Source organism: Pezoporus occidentalis, unplaced genomic scaffold (assembly GCF_034315485.1).
Source record: "Pezoporus occidentalis ecotype Australia unplaced genomic scaffold, CSIRO_AGI_Poc_V1 ctg101, whole genome shotgun sequence".
In the NCBI taxonomy this organism is placed as follows: domain Eukaryota; kingdom Metazoa; phylum Chordata; class Aves; order Psittaciformes; family Psittacidae; genus Pezoporus; species Pezoporus occidentalis.
In genome coordinates, this window is record NW_026912791.1 from 728636 (window position 1) to 747201 (window position 18566).

At 36.0% G+C, this 18566-nt stretch overlaps 1 protein-coding gene across 3 annotated transcripts in view; it reads right to left on the minus strand.

Annotated features, from left to right (window-relative positions):
• Window positions 1-332: 332 nt before the first annotated feature.
• Window positions 333-18566, minus strand: part of POLR3A (RNA polymerase III subunit A) — a 38017-nt gene continuing 19783 nt past the window's right edge. The window contains exons 20-32 of one of the 3 annotated variants that reach the window (XM_062612962.1): window positions 17474-17644; window positions 16686-16799; window positions 15418-15453; window positions 12397-12483; window positions 12235-12317; window positions 9946-10116; window positions 9222-9315; window positions 9024-9116; window positions 8440-8604; window positions 7596-7760; window positions 7137-7268; window positions 5861-5993; window positions 333-2202 (exon numbers count right to left, since the gene is read on the minus strand). In XM_062612962.1, coding sequence (XP_062468946.1) covers window positions 2054-2202; window positions 5861-5993; window positions 7137-7268; window positions 7596-7760; window positions 8440-8604; window positions 9024-9116; window positions 9222-9315; window positions 9946-10116; window positions 12235-12317; window positions 12397-12483; window positions 15418-15453; window positions 16686-16799; window positions 17474-17644 — 1593 coding nt within the window. In that variant the 3' untranslated portion in view covers window positions 333-2053. The remainder of the gene's footprint in view (window positions 2203-5860; window positions 5994-7136; window positions 7269-7595; window positions 7761-8439; window positions 8605-9023; window positions 9117-9221; window positions 9316-9945; window positions 10117-12234; window positions 12318-12396; window positions 12484-15417; window positions 15454-16685; window positions 16800-17473; window positions 17645-18566) is intronic. The other 2 variants (XM_062612971.1, XM_062612980.1) reach the window with 2 other exon arrangements.

The following is an 18566-nucleotide window of genomic DNA, read 5'->3' on the forward strand; positions in this document are numbered from 1 at the left end:
ACAAGCAGCTTATGAGTGGAAGCCAACAGCTAATTTGTTTACCGACTGTACAGAAAGCCCAAACAATAATTACTAATTGGGAGTGCTCTTGTAAACAACCTATGTTTGGCTGACATACTTACAAAGCACACAGCCCGCTTAGAGGCCAACAGGTGTTTATATTTACTTTAAGCAGAAAGTTTTTATATTACTTATGATTTAAGTTGTCAATACCTGAGATTTAATTCTCAAGAATTCTGAACTGTCTTAATAAGCAAGCAAATGAGGAAATGGAGGTTAGGTCATCTGTTTATTAATTATGTACAAATAGAATGCATCAATAAACAAATACAAGGTTTACATTTATTATCTTTGCCTCTTTTTATTGTCATATTCAAGACAATGATAACATGTAATTTACTGAATACTTTTAGCACATACAAGAAGTAAACCCACCATTTAAACAGCTTCACTCTATTAAAAAAAAAAAAGGAAAAAAAGAGATGGTTACTCATTTCAATACAGACTCAACCCATTTCAGAAAAGCCAAACCTCTGAACAGACAATTCAGCAAGTGGCAATCTCACTGAGATCAAAATAATATATGCTGACATTTCTATTGTTAAAATGGAGACAACAAAATATTTATGGCTTTTAGAGCAGATGCTAAATGCATTACATTCTCAGTCATTACCCTGCCAAAATCTAGGCAAAAGTGTACCTTAGCATCTCATTGAAAATACAAAATAATTTGAGTATAGCTATGTTGAATTTCACATTAGATTTTCTGTGCAGGAAGGAAGACGTAGAAAATAAACACAGTGGCACCTTAAGACTTAAAACAACAAATTACATTCTCTGAATGTAGCCTTGCCCTTTTCTTCTGGTTGCTACATAAAGACGAATGGCAGCACAAACTCATTCATTTTCACATGAAAATCACATAAGCACTCAGCAGCCTGCATTTTACTACGTGAGTGTACAACTTCATCTTTTCACTCTGTGTTTTGTTTCTCTCTAACCTTCACCTATGCTATGAGCACACTGAATGTTGGAACCGTGCTGAGAAGAAAACACTAAGATACTTCCCCTCGACAGCACCACAGTAAATTTAAATATACTATACTGCAATAATTTAAGACCTGTATTCATTCTGAAAACTGCTCTAGTAGGCTAAAGATTAAAATAATTTCAAATAATTTCATGGCACTGTATGAAGACAGCTTCTCTATTTCTACTTTATATATTAAAATAAAACCTTGTTCTTCAGCTGATCCTGCTCAATTGTAAAACTTTGCCAAAACTAAGACTGCTGTAAATGACAGATTCCAGCAGTTTAACAGCTGTTATGAGAAGCTATTTACTATTTCAAATGCTATTGTAACAGTCTTCTCAGAGTTTAGTAGCAGCTTTACAATCTGCAGCTTCCTGCAGGTACGTCTCAAAGCAGAATTCCTGGGGAGGAAGACCACTTACTGGATAAAGATGTGGGATAAAAGAAAAGCAATTAAAAAAAAAACCACAACAAAACCAACCCAAACGACAAGCAGAGAACAAATATTTCCAACACTTTCAACAGCACTCCTTAAGTTTAACTCAGTAAGAATTAACTAGACACACAGTTCAGCTTCCTGCCGTTTCTAACAGCCTCAGATTGACCTCTGCAGCTCCTGTTACAGGCCATTTCCACATTGCACTCTGTGCAAGCTCACTCAACAGTCTTGCTATTTCGCTTTTGTTTGTTTGGGTTGTTTGTTTTTTTAACCGACTCTGAATACACATGTCTAATAGTGAGTCAAAACCAATTTCCACCCATTAATGCAGAGATCCAATTTTAGCACTTGAAAGAATTTCATCAGTTGAAATCCACTTGAAATTTATTTCCACTCTCTGGTGCAAAGAAGCTTCACCTTTCAGGGTCTGTATTAACAACAGGTGGTAAACTGTGCTGTTCTTTTGAGAGCGTTTCATTTACCAATTCACAGTTAGAGACACACAGAACTGATAATACACATTTCTTAATGTATGTTTTCTGACTATTTCTTGTTTTGCTATCTTCTATTATGTCCAACTGCTATGTAACAATGGGAATATGAAAATCACTATTATCAAATATCAGTGGCCTCCTGGGAGGGGTTGATTCTTTGTCCGCTTTGTGCAACAGCTTAAAAAGTCCCGTTCCAATATTCATTGGAATTCCCATGATGATGCACTCAGAAACACCTAGGGAAAAACAACAAACATGCTGAACATCCAAAGATCATGGATTTACAAAACTATTTTCATTTGCCTGTTCTGTATGCCTTGCCTATTAAATCTCCTTGAACCTCACATGTAAACTCCAGGGGCTCCTTACCAGAAAAGGTTAAATGTTATGGTCATCAGATCAGTATGTTACTTACATTCTAGACAGGAAAAATTGATCTAGCAATGGGAGAGCTTCAGAAGATCTGTTTTTGGAGAAGACACATTCCACTCAGTGCAAACAGAACACGTAAGGCAAAGTTACTTCATGCTCATTCTGTGACCCAGTGCTAAGAACCACAGAATCATAGAATCAGTCACATCTGGCCAAGTGCCCTTGAAAGCCTTACACCTTCCCAGTGACAGAGGCATACCCCTGCTTTACCTATACTGCTTTTTGCATGTTCATGATTATAAAAGTTCCTGTTTTGAATTTAAAGATCTAGTCTGTCCCAGCTATTTCTGACAGCTGTACCATTTTCACAGCAAGATGCTGACACATTAACGTTCCTGATCTACTGATGTACACAACTTTTCTAAAGAACGTGCCACATTAAAAGAAAATTATCAGATACCACTGGATTTTTTTCCTTGGCATACTGTTAAAATCCAAATGACACTATGACACATCCTCAGGAGTACAAGAACATCATTCACACAAGTGTTTAAGAAAGTAACCATAAATATCTGTACATTTGATCACACAAAGGTTAAAAATAAATTTGCTTAAAATTCCGGCAAGATTTGATTGGTTATTTAAATATATTATGAATGAAGATTCTGTATTTTTGCTCTCAGACCATTGCTGCATGTCTACTATGTATTCACCAACACCGTGCACTATAAAACCTTGTACAAAATAAAATTCTTAGGCGTTAATGTACATTTCAGGCTACTACTTTGTACAATTCCTATAGCATGCAGGTTACAATTGATGAAAGAAATAACCTTTCTAACACCTCGCAGAATAAAACTTAGCTCATTTTGCACAATAACTTTTCAACCTGAGCCAATCACTGAACCATGGAAACTGCATTTAATTTTGGGGATCCTTCTTCTCTTACAGTACTTCCATGTGTATAACCAGAAGCCTTTCTCTCATCTCCCTTTTGCCTCATGGGCAAAGTAGTAGATTGCAGCATCTGACAGCAGTTATGTACAGCAGGAAACATTCAGGCAGAACATGCCACTAACAACCAAGTGTACATTACATATCTGCTGAGACTGATGTATACTAGAGACCAAGGACAATAATATCAGATGGGTGAAGATAACGATGTGATTGATGGCAGAAGAACCGCCACAACACTACACTCTGTTCTAATGACCATCCAAGCCTCCTCCAGTGCATAGCCTTGTAATGCTACCAGTTGTAACCTACTGCAGATTTAAGCATCTGGTTGACAGCTAGGAACTGCTGCTCTCACTTTCAGCTGGAAGAAGCTATGTAGACATGAAGCCAGTCATACTGCTCTTACTGCAGAATTTTTGGCACTTCCCTTCCAGACCACCTGCTCATACATGAACATCACAGCAGTGAGCTGTAGCTCTCAGTTACCACTCTTAAGTTTGAATAAGAGTGCTGTTGGCTGCTTTTTGGAGAGGGGACAGGCAAGTAAACTGACTGTATGTCTAAGCACTGGCTTGCACACAGTAGCACTTCCTGCAGATCCTGCTTCCAGAATCCAGTGGATGCTGCTGAAACTGGATGTACTCCTCTAGTTTCAATCCACTCCACCCACTGAAAGATGGCATCAGCAATTCTCAACAGAAAATGCTTGTCTTTATGTAGGTAAAGCAGGAAACAGCTGTTCCCCATTCTCTCCTGATGGGGGAGCACATCTTTCAAGACAAAAGGGATTCAAGGCTACATGGTCTATAACTACACCCACACATTCAGGAGAAGCACTGATTTGAGATGCCATTCAGTGCAGCACCTCAAGTAATTGATCTTGGGTACATACTCATCTTTCTTGGCAACGTTCATAATTTTTTCCTGCTCTTGAGATGCAAAGCCATGAGTGTGTAGAAGACTTTTTATAGCAATTCAAAGAGATAACTAGCAATGGCCAAGTCAGGCAGCTGCACAGCACTTTTTCATATAAGCAAGCCAATATTATCTCTTCAGTTTTGGAAGACAGACAATGATTTTCTGTTTTGTCCATTCCATTTCCTCCTTTGAACTAAAATATTTATAAGGCAACAAGAAAAGATCTTTGCTTTCCACGTTATTCAAAACCAGATTTTACCATCTCGGAGGTGACTTTGAGAAAACATTTTCTTTTCCTTAGTGTCTCCTATAGGATCTTTGCTTTAATCATAGTCAAATAAAACTAAAATAAAGGAAATCCCACTAATGTGGAATGCTGGACAGCCAGAAAGTGGCAGAGTTCTTAAAATACAAGCTGGTAATACAAACATTTCTAACAGATTCCACCAATTCAGTAAATATAAGGTCCACAAGGCACATTTTGAAATCGACTACACTCTCTAAGATCACCCAGAAATACATACAAACTAGTAAACCTTAGCATAATACATCCATATTTTTCTACTTCATTAGCATCCAGAAACTCCAATGAGCAGTTACAGCTCCAGGATGGTAGGTCTCACATAAACAAATGAAGATGAGGGTGAAACCTGCTCAACTTCTCCTTTTCTCTGCTTAACCTACTAGATAGAGACTTTTTACAAAATCATTCCAAAATGTAGGTAGCTTAAAGGAGAATGAAATCTGGGAAGAATGGGAGCAAAGGTGTTTAATATTTGGAATTGAAATTATTTTTCTTTTTTTTTAGAGTACATGTCAGAAATGCAAAATTAAGAGACAAACAATGTCAAAACCCATTATTTGAATTTTCAGTTTGGTTGTACATAGATGTGCATGCATGCACTGTGTGCATATACGCATGTACTTTTAAACTCTTATCAGATTCTCACATGAATTCAGTGAGACGATTCAGTGCACGTTAAAGCTTAACTTTAAAGCTGAAGAACAGATACCTTTAAAAAGGAAATTCTCCTAACAGGGATCTTTGCTGTTACGTTAATGAATGCAGTACTGAAACACAGCTTCTAATTAACAAACAAACAAACCCAAACATAATTTTGATCTATTTAGATTAGAACCAACTGAAAAAGTCAAGAATTTTGCCTGTTTATTTCTAGGTACAACTGCCAAATCACATAGGCAATCACTGTGCACAGTACACCACCTATAATAGCTGAGACATAAGTCTTCTTACTTCTTAGTAGGAATGAAAAAGAAACGTGAATACTGAATGGGGGTACTAAATTCCTTAATCAGCTCTAGGTGTTGGAAGATACACAAACTTCTACAGCTGAAAAACAACTGAACTACTGATAGCGAGATAAATTCCCTGGTATTTCACTGAGCTATGTGATGAGAAGTAAAACCAATTACTAAAAGTCTGCCTTAAGAAACATACAACCAAAGTCCAACTGATAGCAAGATCTCTGATTGAGATTAGAAATAGATAAAGATCACCAAAAATCAAGAAGTTTTTGACCTGTAAACTGAACAGAATGCTTAAAAAGGACAACATTTCAGTGCTCTGAAGATCTTTGTAAGTGCTGGGTAGGAATCACAAAATGCAAAAGAATTTGCAATACCTACCACAAACAGAATCCTTCTGTCCAAAGTAGGCAGCATCAAACAGATGGTCTGCAGTCTTTTCAAATGAAGCCAGCATCAACACGCTTTCCTTCATTTTTGCCAGCCCAAACCTAGTAATACCCAGCACTTCACCCTGGATTGATGAAAAAAGAAACAAAAAACCAAAGAAAGACTATCAAGTACAAGTTGCCGAGTTAAAAAACGAGTTGCCGAGTTAAAAATCTTCAGTGGGGTCTGACAGCATTATGCTGAAGCCACTGCCTATTGTCTACTGATAAGACTGACTTAAGCTGCCAGGACATTACAGAAGATGTTAAATCTTTTTTTCCACTCTCAAAAAAACAAACCAACCAAGCAAAAAAAAACAAAACAGCCCCCCCAAAAAACAAATCAATCAAACAAACAAAATTAGCTTTTTAAACTATTTCTGCCTCTAACAGACAACCTGATTATAACAGACTGTGCACAGAAGCACAAGTCAGAAGTACAGACAAAAGAAAACATGCAAGGAGCCCAACAAGTGTAAAACACTGCACACTGATGCCCTTTTTCACTATTGTGTCACAGCTATACACAGCCAGCCCTGGGGACTGCTGCAACTCAGTACAACAAAGCCCTACAGTCTGGGGTGAAGTCAGAACTCCCTCATTCATTTTACCCAAATTAAAGCCTTGCACTCTGGCAGGCAAAGTGGAAAATATTACTTCACTAAGTGCAATCAAATCTAAAACCCATAATGAATGTAAATAATGTATTTATATAAAAAACCAAAAAGAAAGTAAATTGATAAAGAACGGATATGATTTTCTACTAACAAGTTCTGGAAGACTGTTCATGCTCTACCTGTAATCTGATTCTATTTCTAATTTCTGTATCTTTTGACTCTTACATACAGCACAGCTGCTATGAACCACACCCCATGTAGTTTTCTGCACAGCAAGCCTTGAATTGCATGCATGGTTACCCAAACAGTTGATCTTCATACCACAATTTTTAGCATTCATTGTTCAAAATCAAGATTATGAGTCCTTACTCATTATATCAACTTGTTTTCAAGTTTTTTTCAGTCAAAACAGCCTCCTCCCCTGCACCCCCAAGAACTAAATTAAGCATTCTGTTTGATATGCAAAGAGTAGTATTTGATCAATATAACTTACAATTCTTTAAACTTAAAACTGATTTCCATCTCCCTAGCTCACTCATTCTTCTCAAACATGGTGCAATTCGTCTCTATAAACAGCACATGTAACATATAAAAAAAACCCACAGAACAAACCTTGTAAGTCATTAGATCAGACAGCAACATAACATGTCTCCTGTCAATGCTCATACCATGGTTCACCATTGTATACTGAATCTCATTGATAATGGTTGTCCGAGCAGCTTCAATTCCTAGTGTCTTCTCTACCTACACAAAAGATTATGTTCGATTAATGAAGAATTGAATGCTTGGAGCAAATATATTCCTGGAACAAATCCCATTTGATGTCAGATTAATACTTAATTTCCATTACTATCCCTCTGCATTTCTGTTTCAAAAATATTCATAGAAAAAGCTTTTTTCAAGTGAACAGTGCTGCCAGTCAAACTATGCTCTTGTGTTAATGCATTCTGACAACTATTAATGAAATCAGGCTTAATTAGGTATCAACCACTGCATCTGAGCACAAACAAGCACTTGTAATAAAGATGCTACAGGGAAAAAAAAACCCCACAGAAGCCATTTAAACATTACCTCATAAGTGTTGTTAGAGGATGTTTTTGTTCCTTTAACTCCATGTGTAGCCATAACAGCTCGCAGATTATCACCTTCAACCAAAAGTTTGTATTTTTCCTTTCCACTTCGTTCATCAATATGAATGACAGCTCGGGAAACCTCTGGTATGCCTTGCACTACAACCTTCACAAACAAAAAAAAAATGCTAGTAACTTTGATGTGTACAGTAATGCAGTATTAAAAGGGTAACCCTTATCAGCATTCAAACCTATTTAGAAGCTCCAGTTTGGAGTAAATGCTTCATTAAAATACTTATGAAATAAGATTTTCTGCTCTTAAATATGCTAGTGCAGATGTGACATTCACATTGTACTATAAACCCCACTCGCTAGCTGCATTTTATATTTGATGCCAGATCATCTCACACTCAGACATGGGTCTCTGAATGGTGATAGATCCACACAAATGAAAAGGGCATCCTGCCAATAACAGAGATTCTCTTATCACTGTTTTTAAAACCCAAAGTAGATAGTCTTTTCAGAGAGAGCTGCAAAAATTGCAGATACTGTCATGTGGTTGACAATTCTAGATGCAGCTGGAAGAACAAATAACTATTTCATGTAACTGCTGCATTTGGAATGCTTAAGTAAACACTGTAAGGAAAGTATCGAAGCTTAAATTTGATTTATTAAGATTAGTAACAGGGGCTTCATCTGTAAAGTAGTAGCATAGCAATCTAAGAGTTACAAACTCAGCCTATTTCACTGTCAATACTAACAAGAATTAATTTAGTCCTCCACCACAGAACCCAAATTATTACTGATTACCTCCCACAGAAGCATGAGACAACCTTTGTTTTTACCTTTGGTAGTTCTTCCTTCAGGGACTGCAATACATAATACATTGAACTCTTGCTATTTTCACGAGGGGTCACACATACAACTGCTTCTCCATGGACAGCAACATCCCCAGGCTTTACTCTGAGTTTAGATATGCAAATAGAGTAGCGCACAGTCTCTGCATTCACCTGTGGAAAAAGCCAGTAAACATCAGGGTATCTCTCTTCACATATACAAATCTGCTCACATAGATGCAAGAGTCTTACAACAGAATACAAAAATGCAAAAGGTAGAAAAATAAGCAAAAATTGTTACTCTTATAAGTTGGTGAGGGTACCATTAACTAATGGATGGAAGTGGCATTCTTGTATTTAGCAAGACAGCAATAAAGGAATGTATGTTGTTTCCAAATAAAAGAAAAATTATCCACTTGACAATGAAAAAAAAGGAGGGGGGTGTAAAATCCAGATATAATGTAGCCACAGAACATCCTCTGTTCACCTTCTTTTTTAACTTCCACTGGTCTGATTACTGTTTCTGAGACAGGATTAAGAGACACTTTGGATCTTACCCACGTAACATTCTGCATAAGAACTGAACAACTCACCTCTAATCTCAGTAGCCTAATGCGCTCTAAAGACAGCTTCACAAGGATGAAACAATCATCTGGAAGAAACACTTCCTCAATATATTCTGAAATCTTTAAGAGATAAGGATGAAATAGTTAGCATGTGAAAATTATTAAAATGCCCCATAGCAATTGGCTAACGTTTACATTACATTACAATACTATAATTTTTCCTACCTCTCCTAATAAAGTTTTCTCAATTCTTCCTTTAACTAGACGGGCAAAATCAGGATCATCAGATTTGTCCAACTGTGCTGTTATAATAGGGGTGCTACAAAGAATAAACACACATACACAAAAAAAACCCAGTTAGGAAACGGCTCAACTAGATTACAGACAGCAATCTGAACTACAGCCTGCCTGATGGAACGTAACTTATCTAGAGCAGTATTTCGTAAGATAAAGAGACCTTCAGCTTCCTCAGGTACATTTAAGAAAATGCTTTGAATATGCATTTACCAGCTTCAGGCTGGTAAAACCAAACAAACACACATGAGACTATAACACAACAACTAGTGACTATTTTCATGACATACACTATTCTAGTATTATTTAAGTATAGCTTCATGGATACTTTGGAACAGAATCATAGAATGGTTAGGGCATACTGCTAAACACCAGAAAGTTTCATAATATATATATATATATAAGAAACACCTAATGGAATATTAAACTTAATAAATAGCTACCTCATTTGAGTTTCAGAAAAATAAAACTTCTCTGTTCTCTGGCCTTAATTATCACTTAGTTGGACAGACATTAGATTTTTCTTGTTTGGGTATTCCATGCATTCAGTGTTGTCTAATACATTACTGGGAACTAGGAAATGCTATATTTTTTTTCCCCCAGGTTTCACATAGGCAAAGGGGTAAAAAAAACCAAACCGAAACAATGTTAGTACCTAATAGCTTTTGAAGCATTAATGATTTCTTTGATTCTTGGCACACCCAAAGTAATGTTCATTGAAGCAACACCAGCAAAATGGAAAGTCTTCAGAGTCATCTGTGTGCCAGGCTCACCAATGCTCTGTGCACAAAGAGCTCCTACTGCAGAACCAGGCTCCATCTGTGCCCTGATGAAAAAATTCTCCCATTAGAAAATAAAGACATAGAGCTCAGTAAGGTATAAAATCCTAAGTAAGCAAAGACAGAAACTATTCTGGTAAGTAGATGAGAAGTCTGTTGTTATTTAAAAAAAAATTATTTTATTTTTAAATAAACAAACAGAAGAACGTTTAAGAGGTTGCCAATACTCAAGCCTGATCTCATGCAAGGCAAGCAGATACCCTATCACAAAGGTACTACACAGATCCAGTATAACATCCATAATAGAAACAAACTGCTTGTCCTCTTCCTCCAAAGTATCAAGCATTCGATTCAGGATTCTCCATTCAGGAAAATCTCATATGCTAACACTTCCAAAACTCTCCTTCACATGTTTAAGCACTAGAGACCTTTATTAAATCATCTTTCAAAAATTATTATGCAGATTGCTTTTTAATCAGAGCAAAATCCAGATATTAATGCCTTGTTGTTCTCATCTTACTCAAAAGCCCTATACTGATGACCTACTTTCCCTTCAAGTTATGCATGCAATGTGCTCATTCCCACATTTTGTTTTTTTTTCTAAAATGCACATCCTCAAAGAACTGGTGGTCCTTACAGGACAAAACTCAAAGACCACTACACTATAATATGTGCTTTCACAATGAGAACGTGAGGGATGGTATACCTAGACTATAGATGGTATACCCCTAGAATTTGTTCAGATCATACAGTAAGCATTCTAAAGCTTTCACAGAGTGCAATGTGATCTGCTCTTCTAGAGCAAATGTAACCTCTGAACTTAAGGCACAATGCCACTTCCTAAATGACTGTAACTTATAGCAGCTTCTTGCATTTTCCATGATGAACTCCTACCAAGTAAAATGACTGTCTGACAGCGATTTAGCATGTAACGTCTAAAGAATTAATTCTGGGTGACTGTAAAAAAGATATTTAAGTAGAGGTTATTGTTCTCACTGTTCCAACAAAAACTTCACAGCAATTAGTTCCTTTCCAAAGGTATCATCTTTCAGCTATCAGATCAGCATAATATAGTACGCTAAAGCAACTCACTACAGTAAAATAGGCAACTAATGTTTAAGAACGCTTAAGACAAACATAAGCAAATAATGCTAGTAACTGAAAGCAAAACACCTCGTAATTGTTTTAAAGTAGTTCTGTTAAGAAGTTAAAATAGACATGAATTTTCTAGAAAAAGAAAAAATATTAGTGAACAATCAATACAGGTGAGCGTGAGGCCACAAAGCAGGTGTCATGAATGGCTTCATGCCAATTATGAAATCCAGCGAGTCTAAAGAAATGAAAGAATTCTCAATGGATAAAGGGATGAAAGTATCCATACTATTACTACTTTGTTAGAGGCCAAGAATTACAAACACGAATCTCCTACAAGTGCATAGCAAATTCAAGAATATGTTAGCATGAAATGTGACATAGCTCTTCACTGACTGTGCAGATCAAGTGTAACTATAACGATTCATATAGATTTAAAACTGATCTATTGAGACACTATTTTGCATGAACTCTTTAGAGGTTTAGAACAATCTCCTGCAAGAGGGGGAGGAAGGGAACATGTGTGCCAGCGAGTGTAAAAAGAAATGTTTAAACAATATTCTCTCTCACCTCACTGTGAATCCTATCACTTATGGTTTTTACCAGACTCTGCCATCAAAACCATGTGTGGCTCTAAGTAGTAAACAGCTACAGAAGAAAACTGCATTCACTACCATTTCAGAAGAGGTGCCTAAAACCAAGCAGATAGCTTTGCATTGTCAGGAAATATAAAATGAAATATAAAGGATTTTTTTTTCTAAAATATAAAAGGGAACCAAAAAAATTACTAAGAGTCTTCTAAGGAAAGAATCTGATTATGATTCAAAACAGAAAGGTAAAAACCTTAGCTCTGTCAGACCTATAGAACTGTCATATGAGGCTCAAATCTGCCTTAACAAGCCCACCTGTACAAGGCAATGCTGTTTCTTATTCTATATTTGTACTTCATTCACAACAGAATCAACCTTCATATAGTAAAATTAGTACAATGTACTCCTAGATTGCAAACAAAGTGAACAAACACTAAATTGGGGGGGGGAATAAATTAAGAAAATAACAGGCTAAACACTTACCTCATGTATTTGTCTCTACAAGTCTCCAGAAACTTCTCTACTTGTGTTGGAGTAATCCTATCCAACTGATATAAAACTCTTGGCTGAAAAGAGAACAGTTGAAAAAGCAACAGCTTTCAAAGACTGAAAAGAACTACGTAATTACCTCCTTAAGGTACTTACCTCTGTTGTGCCATTGTCATTAATGCCATACTTGTCCCTAGTCTTTTTTATCTTCTCAGAAACACCTTTGATGAATTTTTTGATTTCCTGAAATTACATTAAAACAGTAAGTAAAGACACTGCCTTCATACTGAAGTCTTCAGCAGTAAGTTACTGACTTAGAGCTCCAAATGGAATGCTTACAATAATAAATTAACAATACACATTATGAAGAGAGGAACAGGAAAACTTAGACACACACATACACTAGAATTCAGCAAACCAGAGTCACTCTTGAATAATCACAAATTAGTAGCAGTACATGAGGAATACTGTCCATGCTGAATAAAAGCATCCTTTCTGAGCACACGCTGAAAAATTAAGGTATTTGACTTGGTTGATCCTGACTCTACCATCAGGGGAAAAAAATAATTACCAATAAAATAGTATTTTCTGAGTATAGCAACACATTCTCACTCATTTCTCAGTATTCAAAATAAGTTCACGTGGAAAGACTGTGGCAAGAGAGAAAGTATATAAAGGACACCTGCTGGATAGATTTCAGAGGTTCAAGATGTACTTTATTTGGGAGGAAAAATCTCTCAAAATTTCTATATACCTGTCAGTCTCTACCTAAGGTAGTTCAAGTAACATCTCTATACTGTGTAGAGGTCTTGCAGATAACTGCATATAACATGTAATAGTACATAAGCCTTTCACTCTCTTAACAGATTTACCCAGAACTACTTCTAGCAGTCTTTATTGGAATATAAATTGAAACAATATTGTTAGAAAAATATCCAACATTTCTATGAAAAATCATCTGGGCATTATTGTTTGGATATAGATGTGTACATTAGATATCACAAAATGTAAGGTCCAAGATTAAACTTCCGTAAAAGTGGACTCAGTGCAACTCATTACCATAGCACAACGTTATCAAAAGCAAAATACAAACAAGAAAACAAGAAGAGGAAATCCTTCCCATCTACTAGAACAATGACTTAAGACAGCCTCCATGGAGAAGTGAATAGCTTGATTTTTTGAGTCCTTTTAAACCCTTTCCACCCCATTAGTTCTCCATAACAACCAGGATGATGATCATATATATCACCTCTTCTTCAGTCAGTAGTGGACTCCTTCCAACCACCACAGTAGCCCAGCGCTGAATATTACTCAGAAAACTGAGTAAATATTTGAGTGACTGCCTTTTTTTTTAAAAAAAACCAAACTGAATTCATAAATCATTATCAAAACACTTCTGTTACATCCCAAAAGAATCCTCATTCTCCTAATATCAACATTCTTACTGGTATTCAATGTGTTTTCAGACAGTATGTTATATTCTGTGACCACTAGAACAAAGTTCAAATGAAAGAACCAACAACAGAAGTATGCTGGTGGAATGGATGCTTCAAGTTGTTTCCCTGCTTGGATGACAACAGGATACATTCATACATTTCTGCCCACTGTGCCCTACAGTAAGCCATATTAATTCATGAATGAAGTATTTTGCTATTTTAAAGGGGTTTGACCCTGAAATCTTGGCACAAAATTGGTGACTTATTTCCTAAAATACGTGTTAAGAAATAACGTGGTATTAGAAAAATGAGAAAGTCTACAAGTCTCCAACATAATAAATTTATATAACATTCTGAAATGTAAAAATAAAGAGACATTTCCACATGCTAGAGCCCAAAAAAAAGATGAGAAATAAATTTCTGAAGACCTTACTTTTCATTGTCAAAAGTTTTATTAATGCTCAAGAACTAAAAGAGGAAATTACCTATTCCTCTCAACTTTCAACTATGGGTTGGCAGTTTATCTAACCTATGGATTAATTTATGCTGCAAACAGAATGAAAATGTAGCTCACTCTTTGCTGACCCTGTCTGAGTCTATGGACTGATCTTCAGTGCAACACTGTCCTTTGTGAGCACAGGAATATAATTTACAGAGCAAGCTCAAGAAACCATCGCTTGTTTCACATTGTTTAAACCATGGAGTCCTTTACTCTGGACCTGTTTCACAAAAATGCATCAGACTGACTCAGTAAGATCTGACTCACTGTGGGCCTTGTCAACTAATGCAGAACCAGTGATTAGTCAAAGCAGCAAGCAGTCCAGGGTATAAAGCCTACTCAGTTGCATGTTTGCATCACATTTCCCACACTTAAGCTAGCGTGATCATTTATACACTTGAAAAGAATCCTAACAGTTAAGCAGAGTGGTAGACAATCCCACAAGATTCAGTAATAATTGCCTGAAGTTCAGGTAGACCCATTAGGTCAGTTCCACATATGCCAGCACTAGCCCTTTTCCATGTTTGCACCACAGTGCCTAGCACTCATATTCTATCATCTCAAAAAACACTCCACAGAAAAACGATAGGTTTGTGAGTTCTTTTTTAATTATGAGGATTTCTAAAGATTTTCCCAACTTCAGTAAGAAGAAAAAAAAAATCCCTTAACTTCTATCTTAGTATACTCATATATGTTCAAATATTAACACAACTGAAACTGTGCCAACCAACAATCTGCTTTTTCATCAGCTGAGTTCATTACAGTGAGGGCAGAGTGCAGGCAGAATGAATGTCAGTCTGTTTGGAAGAGGCTATTTAGACATACTATTTTCTGGACAAGAGTGCATAAACCCATTATAGGAATCTCCTGGTAAAATAACAGCAACAAGAAATATTTCTGTTCTGGAAGGGAAAGTGGAGGAAGAGATAGAAAGACATCAGAAAAATGTGCTAATATCCCTAAAGGTTGAAAGAATGAGTTTTAGAAAGGAACATCGTGTACTAAAAGAAAGGTTCCTCAAATCCTCAAAATCTTCAAACTGAATTCTGAAGATTTATTCATGTGTCACAGTTTTCACCATTAAAAAGGAATTGGGTAAATTCTAGTGATAAGTGACTACATCATAATTTAACAGGCAGTAACATATATATGCTAATCAGTTACTTCAGCACTATGCATACATCTTTAGCTAAAAAAGCACTAACATTAATGCTCACACAGTGCACACACATGCTACATTACCTCATTATATTTTTCATAACCTGTCTCAGTTAATGTCTTCAAGGATGAACAGAAAAAAAAAAAGGAAAGAAGAAAATGTAGTAATATCTAAAACTTAGAAATCTTAAGTTAAACTGATTACCACCAAGGTGATGTAGCCATATCTGTGCTTCTGAAATTAATAGCAATTATTTCCCCGATATGTTTAAAAATATGTGAATCTCAAAGAACAACTTCAGTTCCAAACTTTGATATAATTATATTGCCTTTTTTTTTCTTTTTTTTTTTTCCTTTCAGAGATGCTGTTAGAAGTTAGAGCATATTTCAAGTATGGATATAATTACTTTTTCAACTCTGCTCTGGCAATGGAATTGCAAATCAGGTTTATAAACAGTGGGTTATTATTTCTGTCACTTTCTGCTCCAAAGCACTCTGAGCTACCAAAAAGAAACCCTTCAAAAGCAGGTCACTAAACTCACATTATTCTCATCACTGCCAGTAGTCAGAAGGTTCATCACAGTAACAACTGTACATGTCCAAAGGCAGGTTAATTCTACAGCTTTTATTCCTGTCTTCCAAAGCAGTCTGAAGTGTGGCTGCTCTCAAATATTAAAATTGCTTAATGTTCTTTCACACAAATTGACTTCCACAGTTCAAAGGGTAAGCAATCATGTGACTGTTTATTCATCCTTAAAAAGCTCAAGTACTACTCTGATGATAAGCCCTGTCCAGCAAAGCTCTTTCATACGATACAAGTGTTTTGCTGGTTTAGTATCATAAGCAAGGTAAATAGGTCTAAGTGTATAGCTCTATTACAGGAAAACCAGCAAATGAGTAAAAACAGACACTCAGAAAGTTGTTAATATCAAAATACATGGGTAATAATAGAATATGAGACCCAATGCTAGTGGTTCCTTTATACACAGTCATAATCGCCTTGTTTCTGACATCCTGGAGGAAGCACATAATTACTGTACCATCTTGCTATGGAGAAATTCCAGCAAGATATGTCAGAGCAGCAGCACCTTCTACTCAGAAAATCACTACATTTTTCTCTCATTTCTTATGTTCTTGTGGTGAACATGAACAACTACCATAATAAGAATTAAAATAACCAGCCCTACCTCTCCACCTCCTGCAGCTGCACAAATATATTACTGAACAAACTACTACTCCTAACACATGAAGTTCAGACATTGCTCCTACAGACTGATAAAACCATTTCACTTAATTTCTGTAATTTACAAGGAAAAGTTAATCACTGTGTGATGAGGAAATGAGGTAATTACCTGCAGAAAACTGTCTCGGCAGCAAAGAAATTCATTTTTCTTCATGATGGCCTCAGATGTTAACACCAATGCATTTTTACTAAGGGCTGGTTCACTATGGCATGGATATACAGCCTTAAAAACAAAAAACATTTAATTCTTTACATAAACCATACACACAAAAAACTTCATGGATTAATAGCATTTGTCAGTTTTGTTTGGGTTTTAGTTTGGGGTTTTTGTTTATTTTGGGTTTTCTATATAATACTAGACTAATGGGAAGAGATGGTCCACATACACTTCTATTTACATGCATAAACCTGAAGATAGACACACACACATTTCTAATTCTATCAACTTATTACACTCATAGTACAGACATCTGAATACTTCTTTCAGCAAAAGGTATTTAGCAACAAAACCAACTACAAAACCAAATACTGTCCTTTAAACATCACATCTGGAATTACTTACATCAAGCCTCCAACTTAAGAAACAGCTCAAAGAACATGAATGGCTTCATTTAATAAGGAATTACTTGGTGTAATATCAGTCCAATCTAGTAGTCAACTAAGTAGTAAGTTATCTAGTGAGTTAGATATTAGGTCATAGAACTATGCCTAAGCACAGAAGAAAATTCTGTTTTCAAAGCTTATAAACAGTTCAGTCCTATTATATACATGCTGAATGACTGACCGGGCAATTTAAAAATAAATGCTTCACTTGAAACAATTCTCCCCATAACTTACTACTTCATCTATATGCTTAATACTCTTTTCAAACTTCCAACAGATTTCAGTAAGCCTTACCCTGATATTGTCTAGAACTCGTTTGAATTCTAGTGGTTCATCCTTCCCTTCCATGGCTGCAGGATCCAAGCCATCTCCTCCATAAATAAACTGTATAATGTCACCAGTAGAACTTCTGACTGTCAAATCATACTGTGAGCAAAGATCTTCAAGGGATTTTACCAGCCGCCTCTGAAGGAAAAAGGAAGGAAAAAAAAAAAAAAAATCACAAGGAAAGTATACTGGAACTTTTCAAAAATAGCTATTGATTTGGATTACGAAAGTATAGAAACTGAACTCAGGAAATAAATTTTATACACTGATCAGGAAGCAAGCAGGCATGAAAACCTACTTTAAGTTATACATTATCTTTAGGGACTTACTGTACATTCCCCAGAGCATGAAAGCCAACTATAACAAAATTCACATGCAACAACACAATTCTCCACATTTAGAAATTAGAACATATAGGAAAGCTAACGCTAAACTGCAAGAACCTACTACAGTCCAAGGAATTTGCGGGGGGGCAGGGGAGAATTTGGCAGAATATCTGCATTCTTCCAATGAGGTTTACTTCTCAAGGATTACAATACCTTTTTCATATAGAAGCAAAAAAAGTCAACGGTTATTTTCACTGAAGGAAAGCAAAGAGCTCTTCTGTCAAAGCCCGTAGGTACTATTTCTTACCAGTGTTAGCTACTTCTCTCACATTAATTCCTTGTATTGGGAAATCTGTTTATTAGGATCTTCCCTCCTCTGCCTCCCAAAAAGAAGGCATGCTTTGAAGCAATAGTGGTAAAAACAGTTTTACTTTAAGCATGTACTTCATTGCTCCATAACAGTAAAAACAGCTCAGCAGAGAATAGAAATTGGTAATTTATTCTTATTTTTACTGAGGAGAAAAATGGTAAAATACAATAAATGTCATTTTGTTTTGTTTGTTTTGAAATTCCAAAGTCCAAGTGCTACAATTTATTCATGTAGGTTGAAAGTTGATAAGGAAAGAAGTTTTGAAGACTGCTTATTATATATATTCTTTTATATACTTACACATATGCAAACATTATTCTGTTAGCTTGAGAAACAAATGGTCTAATTAGTCACCCACCCAAAA